The sequence below is a fragment of the Hyperolius riggenbachi genome, chromosome 3, assembly GCF_040937935.1.
Source record: "Hyperolius riggenbachi isolate aHypRig1 chromosome 3, aHypRig1.pri, whole genome shotgun sequence".
NCBI lineage: Eukaryota > Metazoa > Chordata > Amphibia > Anura > Hyperoliidae > Hyperolius > Hyperolius riggenbachi.
In genome coordinates, this window is record NC_090648.1 from 113,068,967 (window position 1) to 113,082,554 (window position 13,588).

At 45.5% G+C, this 13,588-nt stretch overlaps 1 protein-coding gene across 1 annotated transcript in view; it reads right to left on the minus strand.

Moving 5' to 3' along the window:
* Window positions 1-13,588, minus strand: part of ARHGAP25 (Rho GTPase activating protein 25) — a 181,953-nt gene that overhangs the window by 80,597 nt on the left and 87,768 nt on the right. The window contains 1 exon segment of the mRNA XM_068274810.1: window positions 8,919-9,121. Within this exon segment, the coding sequence (XP_068130911.1) occupies window positions 8,919-9,121 (203 nt within the window).

Genomic DNA, 13,588 nt, shown 5'->3' on the forward strand with positions numbered 1-13,588 from the left:
TGACATTCTGCTTTCTGATTCTGCACATTTTGTCAGTTTTCTTTATCAATTACATCAGCTGCTGTGAAAAAACACGCACATTTTCCTGCATAGAAACACACTTGGTGTGCAGAAAAAGTATGCAGGAAAACGTGCGCAGAAAACTGGAAGACAAGTGTGTTCCCTGCCTCTCCTTTCACAGTTGTCAGTCACATTTCTTTCTTCTAAAGCTCACACAGCAGCTATACTGTGATGTATTGTTTTAAAGAGAACCTGAGATGAGTTTTAAGAATCCTATTAGCACACAGATGCTGGTTCTGCATATAATCACCAGCCTCTGTTACTATACTGCCCCCCCCCCCCCCCCAGGCCCCCCTGCGATCTGCTGTCCCCCTCAAAATAAACCGCCGTGCTAGCGACATGCAGCGTATCGCTAGCAGGCTGTTTACATGCAGATTGTCACTCTCCAGCTCTCCCACGCATCCTCCACAGCGCCGCTCCCTGCCTGCGTAACTTCCCTCCAATCAGCTTACGGAGGCGGGGAGAGAAGGGACTGAGATACACAAGTGACATGAACGTCGTATGTATGTATGTATGTTTAGTGTTCACTCTCATATGTCTTTGCTTCTGGATACTGGAGTTCAGTACCTGGGTATTATCTGAGTTTAATTCCAGATCTCCTGGATGCTATTTGGGTTCAGTGAAGAATGTTGATGCATTCCTGAATCCTGCTACAGCCAGTTTGAATGGTCAGTCGTGGGATAATGGTGCATGAGATAAGCATGCGTACTAATTAAACCATTGTTTTCACATACAGTGAGCATGAGGTGTCCACACTCATCTGTGTTGTATTGTGCAAAAGCGGATATCATAGATTTGTACTGTGATCACGCGCCTACGACAGCGACCAAATATGCGCTTGCGTGTGTTATGGTTTAGGGAGTATAATTGGGTTGGGAAAAACGCCTGGACTCCGGGACTTTTTGCTGAAACCAACAGACGCACGTGATGGATTGTGTCGCCAGGTGTTTTCCCCTACGGAGGATTGACGGAGTCCCCTCTTCCTTGGGTGATATTGCTACACTTGGTAAAGAAATGTTTATGCATGCTTACTAATAATTACTAACCCTTAAACTATGATTCTGCAAGCCTAGATAATTATTATAACAGGATTGTAGCTCAAAAAATATTATTATTGAATTTTTCCTCATGTTTTGCTGCAATTCATTTTACCCACTACGGTGGTGAGCGAAGTTAAGAGGGTTTAAAAACCCTTCCCTGAGGCAAAACAGGGACGCAGGCGGGGAGCGGCGCTATAGAGGAGGCAGGGGAGCAGCAGAGAGTGACAATCTGCATGTAAACAGCCTGCTAGTGACACGCTGCGTGTCGCTAGCACTGCAGTTTCTTTTGGGGGGGGGACAGCAGAGTGCAGGGGGGGCCTGGGGGGGGGAACAGTATAGTAACAGAGGCTGGTGATTATATGCAGAACCCGCCTCTGTGTGCTAATAGCATTCTTAAAACTCGCCTCGAGTTCACTTTACAGACGTGCCCAGACTGATTTACATCATTCAGTCCATCCTACCCTAAGTAGGGCTCTGGCTGCTGCTGGTTTTCCATTGAAATACTATTGCGAGTTATCTTTTTCTGAGGTAAAACTGCCACAGTACATCTTACCTCACTCACAGGATTCTCTCACAATGTCACACAATTTCAATTGTGGATGCAGAAGTAAAAAAAAGTCTGACATTCCTTTTGCTATATTGTTTTTGGTCTCTTCAATTGACAGACCACAGCCAGATTTAATTATTGACAGTTTTAGAAAGATGTGCTGATATTGTACCACAATAACTACCATAACTACTATTTGATCTGATAGGATAACCACACTGGTGAAATATATCCAGAGGCGTAGTTATGGGTGGGCAAGGGGAGACACATGTCCCCGGGCGCAGCACTGTAAGGGGATGCAGAGCATGGTCACCGCTCCCCCAAGTGAATGAGAGGCAGCTCGCTGGCTGCCCAATGTGCCCCTGCTTCTCTCCCTCCCTCTGCAGAGGAGTGCAGAAGTGTTAACAGCAGCAGAACAAGGGGGCACATCTGGCTAACTATAGGGGGTACATCTGACTATCTAAACGTGGGGAAGGAAGGCACATCTGACTATCTAATGCTGGGAATATACCATGAGTTTTTTGGGCAGATAGATGGCTCGATAGATAATTTCCGACAGCTCCGATCTAATTTCGATTGTTTTTCTGGTCAATTTTCTCAGAGAAGTGAATGAAAATCAATCAGAAAAACGATTGGAAATTCAATTAGCCAGTAAATCTGCCCAAAAAACTCATTGTGTATTCTCAGCATAAAAGTGGGGAAGGGAGGCACATCTGGCTATCTAAAGGGGGGGGGGGGGGCACATTTGGCTATCTAAATGGGGGAGGGAGCACATCTAAACAGCATTTGTACATTTGGCTCCACCCATGACCACACCCATATTCTGATGCACGGCCATGCCCAATTTGTCCAGAGGGGGGCACAAAAAAGGAGGCTTCCTCTTACTGGCTTCCTCTTACTGCCTGATCATGCACAGCTGAGCTGCAAGGAGGATACTGTACATATACACGTCCTCATGGCTTAGATTAAGTCAGAGGACGCAGAAATAGTGTATATGTGGAAAAAGTGGTAATAAATATAATGCCACACAGACTAGTGCGTTTTAACACAATGGGGCATATGCACTAAACACATGGCAATTTTTATGTTACAAAGCGCACACTGCGCACATAGTGTGAATCATGTTATCTAGGCAACGCACACTATGTACAGTATCTACTGGCATGCATAATGCTAAAAGTGCCCTGTGCTGCCTGCAGTTTTACCGTTGCGTAGTGAGTATGCCCCAGTAAAATTGGAATGCATACATCATTTGGACATGCATTTCTGCAGTGAGGGAGCCTTTGCTAGATGAACAGCTATTTTTAGCGAAACAGGAAGAATGTTTCATAACGGGCGGCACAGTAGGCTTTATTTTATACATGAGCAATTTTACAATTTTCCTCATACTTGCGAGATTGGGAGCCTAAATAGAAATCAGAGGACCAGCCAGCAATATATTGGGTGTTCCCCTATCTATTTGCATTTTTTTTGCACTATTCTGTTAGGGTTCACACAAACACGCAGTCACTGTGACCCTTAATGATGATTGGTCGATTGGTAAGGCCCATACCCACTAAACAATTTTTCGCAAACTATTCTACACGCGGAAAGATTTTTTCATGGTATCGCACATTGTTTAAGATGTGTTAAACAATGTTGAACGCACGACAACCGCGGCGATCATTCTTTTTTGAATGGCCAACATGACCGATTAAGTCATTGAGGATTATTCCGATCCTCATTGACTTGCACAGGTTTTGCCGCGATCATTGCACGTTTATTCATTTCTACGTCCACAAACAATGATAGCAACTATCTGGCAGCTGGGGGAGGGGAATGCACACAGTAGCTGCTGTAGCCTCCTCCCTTCCCAAGTCCCTGGGGCTGCCCTTTTAGCATGTTATAAATACTCTTTGCATCAGGGGCGTGGCTAGAGGGGAGGAGCCTCTGCAGCCCAGAGCTGTGGGGGGCCCCAACTACTAATCTTCCCTCCGATACAGGAGACTGTACTTCAGATCAGGTGTGTTTGTGGCTACACTTGTTATGGGTGTGAAGATCATGATTACCACACCTGTTTTATGACCCTCGTGAGATGGGCCCCAAAGCCATGAAGGGCATCAAAAGGAGGCAAGGGAAGGGGTATGAACACTGAGGGGAGGGGCTTCACAGTATTACTGTGGAGCCACGTGAATTGTAGTTACGCCACTGCTTTGCATCAATATGGTTATACGTAGATAGCCGGGCTATGGTAAGTCCTATTTTCTCATACTTACTCATAGCACAAGGTGGGTAGGGCAGCAGTATTTTCACCTAAACAGCTTACTAGTGAGAAACTATCCTCAGTGAAGGGGGCGCATGTTGTCACTCATACCAGTAAAGTTAGTGCAAGTTTATCTTTGGAAACAAAAACTAAGAGGAAGAGTGAAGACTGGAGGTTGACAATTGTGCTTATCCAGCACTATAAGTTTATATAGCAGCTGACACTACTGATCTTATTTGGTAACGCATTCCAAAGTGCACTGACCGTAGAAAGTGCAAAAACTCTCTACAAATAATTTGCTGTCATCAGGGGCGTAACTAGAAATCAATGGGCCCCCTGTGAAACTTTGTATAGCGCCCCCCCCCCCCCCAAAAAAAAACCTGAAATTGTAAAGGCAGGCCAGGCGGGATATTAAACAAAAAACTTACAGTATAGGTGGCCAGTTATACTGTAGGTGCCCCCAGTATAGCCAGGTATAAGTGCCCCCAGTATAGAAAGCCAGTTATATGTGCCCCCAGTATAGGTAGCCAGGTATAGGTGCCCCCAGTACAGATAGCCAGGTATAGTTGCCCCAATATAGGTAGCCAGTGATCTGAATAGGCCTGCCCTTAAAGTGAATGTTTACCGTTTCAAAAAAGAAAAAGTCAGATACTCACCGAAGGAGAGGGAAGGCTCGGTCCTAATGAGCCTTCCCTCTCCTCTCCCGGTGCCCGGTCCTGCGCAGGATCCCCCGTGGCAGTATTCGACCAGTTCGGTCAAATACTGCCACTTCCGCATGCCGAAGGGAGCTATCGGAAGCGTTCGGGAGCACTCGGGCTCCCGAGGACGGGGCCGCTCCATACTACGCATGCGCGAGCGCCCTCTATGATGCACTCGCGCATACGTAGTATGGAGCGGCCCGTCTTCGGAAGCCAGAGTGCTCCCGAAGACCTCCGAAGTCCCTGCGGCGGTGGACGCGAACGGGGGAGCAAGCGCAGCACCGAGGGCACCGGGAGAGGAGAGGGAAGGCTCATTAGGACCGAGCCTTCCCTCTCCTTAGGTGAGTATCTGACTTTTTTTTTTTATTAGCGGTACCCACAGGCTTTAACACGCTAAAAAAAAAAAGCATATCACATAAATAGGCAGTGTCACTTAAACATTACTAGGCAGAGTTACCTGGCTTCTGTGCTGGCTGGTCTGGCTTTCTGCTGGGCAGGTTGGCCTGCTGCCAGGTTATCGAGCAGTTACCCTATAGCGGGGATCCCCAACCTGTGGTCCGCGGCCCACTGGTGGTCCGCGGGACGCTCCCAGTTGGGCCGCAAGACTGTCCTCTTCAACCCCCCTCCCGCCCGTCCCCGCGGCCGCCGCTGTTATTACCTTAGCAGCGTCCGCTCTTCCCTCTCCAACGCATGTATTTATTCAAGCAGCGTATCTCCCGGCTGCTCTGTGTGATGCGCAGGAAGAGGGCTCGGTTACCATAGTAACGGCGATACATATTGCCGCTACAGGAAGCCACTGCCCTGCTTCCTGTCGCATCACACAGAGCAGCCGGGAGATACGCTGCTTGAATAAATACACGCGCCGAAGAGGGGAGAGCGGCCGCTGTTAAGGTAATAACAGCGGCGGGGACCACCACCTGGCTATACCGGGGCTCTATCCTGGGGCACTGTACTGGCTATCCTGGGGCACTATACTTGCTATCCGGGGGCACTATACTGGGGCACTATTCTGGCTATACTGGGGCACTATTCTGGCTATACTGGGGCACTATACTGGCTATACTGGGGCACTATACTGGGGTACTGGGGCGCTATACTGGGGCACTTTACTGGCTATACTGGGGCACTATACTGGCTATACTGGGGCACTATACTGGCTCACTATACTGGCTATACTGGGGCACTATACTGGCTCACTATACTGGCTATACTGGGGCACTATTCTGGCTATACTGGGGCACTATACTGGCTATACTGGGGCACTATTATGGCTATACTGGGGCACTATACTGGGGCATTATACTGGCTATACTGGGGCACTATACTGGCTATACTGGGGCACTATTCTGGCTATACTGGGGCACTATACTGGCTATACTGGGGCACTATTCTGGCTATACTGGGGCACTATACTGGGGCGTTATACTGGCTATACTGGGGCACTATACTGGCTATACTGGGGCACTATTCTGGCTATACTGGGGCACTATACTGGCTATACTGGGGCACTATACAGGCTATACTGGGGCTTTATAATGGCTATACTGGGGCAACTAAACTCCCTATACTGGGGCAACTATGCTAGCTATGCCACTGCACCCTCGCCAGCCCCCCCCCCCCACCCCCCACCCACCGTAACCCACTCCACTGTCCACTAGGACGCGCACCCAACGTCCACTCCCCCCGCTGCGGTCCCCGGAAAAAAATTTGGTCGGGAAGTGGTCGCCGGGCCGGGAAAGGTTGGGGACCCCTGCCCTATAGCATTCCCTGACCGTCTAGTGGCCTTCCATTAAGGCACCAAAACTCTCATCATGCCCCCATAGAAGAGCCTCTGCTCCCTGCATGCCCACATAAAGGCACCGTAGCACCCACCATACCCCCCCCCATTGCTGTGGTGCCATGCTGGGTGCCTCTATGGAGCACGCTGGGTGCTGTGGTGTGGTGCCATGCTGGGTGCCTCTGTGGGGCATGCTGAGTATTGTGGGGTGCTATGCTAGGTGCTGTGGTGCCATGCAGGGTACTGTGTGGTGCCATGCTGGGTGCTGTGGTGTCTCTACTCTGCCTGGAGGACATCCGGGGCACCCCAGAATAGATCAGGGGCACATGCTACTGATCTTTGGGGCTAGCAACGCCCCTGATATACATAGTACCGCTCCCACTCAGTGACGTACTCCCTGCTGGGCAGAAAGTACGTCACTGGCATTCCCATCGGCTCACGCATGCGCACCACCTTGCACCGCGCTCCCGTCATTTACACTTACTGCGTTCCCCATTGACTTGCATTGCCAATAATCCATGTGGTATGCGTGGATCATGCAGCAACGCGCTGCAGATTTTGCTGCGGGAATTCGGCAGTTTGGAAACTTCCAGCGCACCATGTCACATCGCATTAAGTGTGCAAGTCTCCATAGACTTGCATTGCTCTTACAGCGGGGATGCAGAAGGGAAGCCTAACGCGGCGCGACACAGGCCAGAAGTGTAAAAGGGGCATAACAGTAAGGCTAGTACAAAATAAGATAAGCCCAGCCATGTTCCAGTCCCATCATTCCAGTGGCAGGCAATGATCAGAGCTCTGAAACTCCTTCTCAAGTAAAGCTAATTATTATACACTGACAAAAAAAATGGTGGCTGCAATAGTGACTGCATATAGCCTGGCACAGACAATCTTCAGCCAAGACAGTCCTGGTCAAGAATTTAGCATGTGTAAACTGTCTCTTTGAATGTTGGAGCACTAAACGAGGACCGAATAACAAGGACAGATGAGCGCATTGTTTTTCCACTTAACCCTGCTTACCGAAAATTGCCTCATAGCAGTTTTCAGTAAGCAGGGTTAAAAAAAAAAGAAATAGGACCAATAAATATGCATTTTTAAATGTAAACCGTGTCTCCATTCAGTATCATTGCCCCATTCTGGAAGTAGACATTTACTATAAAATATGTATGTTGAACCATGCGTTATAAAGGCGTACCAATAATTAAGCTGCCTGGAGATTTGGGCGCAGGGTAAAGCCAAAAAACTGCTCACCCTGCTCCTGTACAAGTCCCGGTGGCGATAATTACTATTCCCCCTCCCGGCTGCCATGGACACAGGAGGTAAGATGTGATTTGGCCTCCAGCTATTGCTGGCAGCCAAATTACGCTGTTTTTAAAGTAATTTGGGCTCTGTCTTTTGACGGTGCCCAAATCATTGTCTGTGCGCTGCTTTACCCGTAATTCCTATTACAGCCTATGGCAGCGCCGAAATCGCAGGCACTGTTGTCCTGTGCTTCGTTATAAAGGCCTAATTCCATTTATTATTTATTTATTTATAAAGCGCCAGCATATTCCGTGGCGCTGTAAGACTCCAGTAGCTAAAAGTTCAGCTCTATACATTTTGCCATGGGCCCTGAAGCAGCCCAATTGAAAAAGTTAACAGCAGGCCATGAGAATACAGCTTTTGCTACTACTTGGCTCAGTGTCATCATACTGGTCTGACTGCGATGACACATTGCGGTGTATTCACTTAACTGGGGCAAGCAGAATAATGTGCCTAAGGTTTACCGGACGATGTGCAGAGCGAAGTGCAATTACATTACATGCAATGTGGTAAAACTTTACACACATTATTCTGCTTATTGCAGTTTAGTGAATATACATCTCATTATCTCAGTGATCTAAAAACAATGACTAAAAGAAATAAAAATGATTAAAATATTAGTTGCTGTTGATGAAGAAGAAATTTGCATTGGACTTCAGATTCAATTATATTATCACATTCATAGTACTATACTGTGGATTAATCATTTTTTATCATAAACCACCAGCTTAAAGTGGAACTAAACTCAGAACGTCCTCTCTGCTCTAAAAAAAATTGCCACAGTATGATAACCTTTATGGGAAAAAAAATCTTCATTACAATTTATGAAAATCCTAAAAAAATCCCAAAAGTTTTCTTGTTTTCACTTTTGCAAAAGGCACTGAAAGGGTTAAGCCTCTGTGTTTACAATATGGAGAGCTGCCTTGACAGAGCTATGCAGTCTATTCACATTTGCTTATAAGAACTAATTAGACTCTAAAAACACAGAACCAGTGACGTAGAAATAGGGGTTGTGGAGGTCTTGACCATACAGCGACCCTTGGGCCAGAGGGGCCCCATAGGACCCTCCCTCAACCGCAGTATTAGCTCTTTATTGGTCCTGTGCTTGTAATAATCACTTCTATAGATGCATTGAATGGTAGTTATCATTAACAAACTGTTCCCCATCACCTTCTGATACAGTGGTTGTACTTGGCATAAGCTGGCAGGTTTTGGAGCGTCGTATAAATTGGACTAAGCAGCGTATTGGTCTTACCTGCGGTTTGGTGTCATCCTCTTCTTTGTAGTAGAAAAGACATTGGCCTTTCAGTACAACGTATCTCTGCTGCCAGTTCTTCACTATGGTCTTCTTCTGTTGCTTCTTCAACCATCCACACTTGATTGGCTTCTCCATGGGGTTGTGAAGACGCCCGGAGGGCATGGACTGGTCTCCGGTCATCATGCTGACCGATCGCACGGCTGTACGAGGACAAACGAAAGTGTGGTTGGTCCAGAGAAATAAAAATCCCCCAAAACAATTTTCAAGTAGAGGAATACAAATGCCAACGTCTCTATCCTGTCTTCATAGTCCGCACCCTGGCAGCGTCTGCCTTATCACATATACTGGGGCTGAAAAACATCTGAGTTTTGGCTTTAGAATCTATAAGGAAGTGGCCAAACAACAGGTTTCAAAACATACTTCCTCTGAGCGTAGGAGTGTTTTTAGGCAGCCGAAGGGCAGATATAAATAAGTCCTGTTTTCATCTACATTTTAGCACTTTTTAATGGCCTTTAGGTGATATATATTTCTGAACTGCATAATCGTGTTTATATGCTGTGCACTGTATGAATCATTTATTGCAATGTTCTCCTCTAAGGACATGTCACAGGCAACAAATACAGTATGACTAAGAAATGAACTATAGTGAAATAAAAATTACTGCAGGGCTTTTACTACTAGAAAAAACATGAAGCTATGGGTGTGATACTGTATATGTTAATACTGAGAGATCCATACCAACTTGCATATTAAAAATACGCACACTTACAATAATGATACTGAGAGCAGAGTAACAGTACTACTTCCTTCTGTGATTAAAATTCAACTCTGGGAGCAACTTTACTTTTTAATTTAGTTTTAGATAGTGTACAGATAGGTTAGGATTTATTTGGGACTTTTTTTGTCTGGAGGAAGTGTGTGTAGATAGAGTATATCCCTAATATCCTGTAATAAATATGGACTCATATGCAATTAAGGTTTTCTCCTTAACTTTCTCCTAAGCAATAATTTTTCATCTTCTACTTAGAAAAACTTTTCCTCACATTGCGATTAAAATAGTACCAAAAAGTACTATTAAAACAATTTAAGTATTGCGGAAGCGCAATTAGCGTGCACATGGCTCGGGGCCATGCAACCGCTGTCTGGGGGCAACTGCCCTGCTTTGGTTTGGTTTGGTATCATTTGGTCTCAGTTTATTAGTAACCCACTGAAAGTGCTTTTCGGATTGTTTTGCATTTAAACACTGGAGAATAAATCAGAAGCATTTAGACACACAGACAGTGCAAGTGCAATGGAATTCAAACACAAATCAACATTGCTCCATAACATCCTCAAACTCAGTGTCTACGATTCATCCAAAGTGCTGTAGAAACACGGATCAAATGATTAAATGCAAAGTTCAGAGTCTGTGCACAAGTTCTACATATGTTTCCAAACTGGCTTTTCCATGTACTGTTTCTTAGGAAATGTGGCAGTTATGTGTGCACAGTGTCATAACAAGCAAACAAGCAAGAATATGCAAATGACCAGAGGAAACAGCTGTGTGCCAATGATAAAACTAACTTCTGTTTTATGACAGAGTCTCTTTAAAGGACCACTACAAAGAAAAAACTATGCAATTAAAATGTTAACAGCTGTACTAGTCCATCTCTTCATGGAAGATTTCCAGGGTTTTCTTTGTTTTCTGTTAGTCCCCATGGTTCCCTTGATGTTCCAACACTTCCAGGTAGTGGAAGTACAGGCACATCCCCCTGTCGCAGCTTTTGCAGCAATTATCCACTTACTGTTTCTAGTACAGCATATCGACACCCCTAAAAACTTAATCTAAGCCTCAGTGGTGTAGCTATACGTACTCTGCCACGTTCGCTGCTATGCGTGCTCCCGCTCACTCGTGTGCGCATTCCTACGCTCATTCTCACCTGCCACCCATTAGCCCGGAGATCAAAGAATGGGATTGCAGTTCCCATTCATAGATCTAGGTCCCTGTGTCAATGATCGCAGCATCAATGAGATGCCTGCAGTCATTTGTAAACACTGTAAATTACACTTATATGCATTAGTGTGACGACTTAATGCCACAACTCAGATGTTTGATCCTTGGTGATCTGCGGAATCACCAATGATGCAGACGCTATACCCGATTATGTGTGATCCGCAGAATCACCAATAATGCCAGTATAGCAAGACTGAGGGCAGAGAGTGTAGTGATTGGTGTAACCGTAACTATAATGCTTTAAAGAGGCCTCACCAGAGGGGCTGGTGAGGTAGGAACAGTAAACTGCGTGTGTACTAACGTACAACCTCCAGCAAGCTGGGGAGAAAAGACTGAATCTCGCGAGGAGCGGGTGATTCAGACAATACTGCAGGCAAATGAACACCCGAGGTGCGGGTGAGCCATACTGAACTGCAGCCTACGAGATACAGTAATACTCAAACAACAGGTACCTAATGAGCAGGTAATTAGGGCTAAACTATAGCCTAGCAGAGCTGCTTAACCAGCGGAGCTGGCGCAGTTAATACCTCACCAGTGGCGAGGGCCCACTGGCGAGTAGCATGGACAGACAGGCAGGGTTCGGCAACAGAGAGGTAAATAACAGTACAGAATCGTGAGACAAAAGAGTAAACGGTAATCAGGCAGCAGTTCAGCAAGGAGTAGGCAGATAGGCGAAAGTACAGGCTCAGAAGGCAGGATCAGAGTCAGAGGGAATAGCTAAGAGTCATACACAGGAGATCAAACAGTAGTAATATCCTAGTCTGGGTGTGAACTCCGTGGCAATAACAGAATAACAATCCTGAGCTTGGGGGTAAGGTCCTTGGTCTCAACCCCCTGGGACTAGTCTAAAGTATAACAGAACAATCACACAGCAATCCTAAGCTTGGGGGTGAGGTCCTTGGTCTCAACCCCCAGGACTAGTCTAAAGTATAACAGAGTAATAGCAATATCCTAATCTAGGTGTGAAATCCTTGGCATCACACCTGGGATCTAATCTGACAGATAACAGAGCAATAGCAATATCCTAATATCCTAATATCCTAATAAAGGTCTGGGCGCTGACACACAAGCATTCACGACAACAGACAAGGACAGAGTAACAATTCCTGGTTTAAATACTGAAAGCAGATTCAAGCAGCCCCGACCGAGGGGCTGAACCAACCTGCCAGGTAGACTGACAGGTGGAAGTCAGCTGACCACAATGTCAGCTGATCTGTCTCCTCCGCCCATAAAGGTCCTTTTGCTCCATGCGCAGGCGTGTGGACTTAAGCTGCTGTGCAAGAGAAATTCCTGTTCCCCCTGAGTCGGGAAGCGACACCCGGGATGGCATGGCTGCAGAGGTGACATCAGGTGTGAAAGCAGCTGCGCTGCTTTCCCCCACAGAGGTAACGTCTTCTATCGTTACAATTAGTTTCTATTCACGTACTAAAAGCATGTGCAGGAAGCTAATGACAGAGGACATCTTGTTGCCAAATAATAAAATTACACCTACACACATTTATTTTAATAAAGAGACCTACACATATTTGAAAATTAACTCCTTACCTCCCACACTCTCCCATAAATACCCAAATAAACTTTTGCATTAAAAAAAAAATTGCAATTTAAAAACAAAACAAAAACAAATAGCTACATTAGGGACTGAACTTTTTTAATACGTATGTGAAGAAGGTATATTACTGCTATTTTTTTAAATTATTGGCTTGTAAATAGTGATGGACACGAAACTGAAAAAAATGCACCTCTATTTCCAAATAAAATATTGGCACCATACATTGTGATGTGGACAAAATTGAAATGGTGTAATAACCGGGACAAATGGGCAAATAAAATATGTGGGTTTTAATTATAGTAGCATGTATTATTTTAAAACTATAATGGCCGAAAACTGACAAATTATTTTTCCCATTTTTTTTTCTTAATATGCCCATTAAAATGCATTTAGAAAAAATAATTCCTAGCAAAATGTGCCACCCAAAGAAAGCCTAATTGGTGGCAGAAAAAAAAAAAAGGATATAGATTATTTTGTTGTGATAAGTAGTGATAAAGTTATTGGCAAATGAATGGGAAGAGTGCCTAAATGTGATTATTGCTTGGATGCATAAGGTGAAAATACACTGAAGGCTGAAGTGGTTAAGTTAGAGTGTTGTCATGTGGAGAGGGCTGTGTCATGGTTGTCAAAACTTGCAAGTCTACTACTGGATAGGGACCCACTGGGGATCACAATAGATCACAATAGTTTACTTTACTTTATGAAGCTGCCAGTAGCAAGAGAAAGGGAAGATTATAGCTCATCTGTTTTTCATTTTTTCAGCAGAATTCAAGAGAACTCCAGGAAAACAAATAAATACACTCCTAAAACATAGTATTATGTAATAATGTCACCCATTTATTTTCAGATTGCCCAGCAAGCTCATGGTGAACCGATTTTCATGTGCTTGTAGGGATATGGATAAACTGTACCTACGTGGTTAAGCAGAGTAATCCTTTAATAGACTGCGACAGGGCATACACATACACTGTTAGCAGTTAGAGGTACTCAACCACTTGCCGACCGCGCACTCATAACGCGCGTCGGCAAAGTGGCAGCTGCAGGACGCGTCGCCAGCTGCAGGCTGATTAATCAGGAAGCAGCCGCTCGCGCGAGCGGCTGCTTCCTGTCAATTCACGGCGG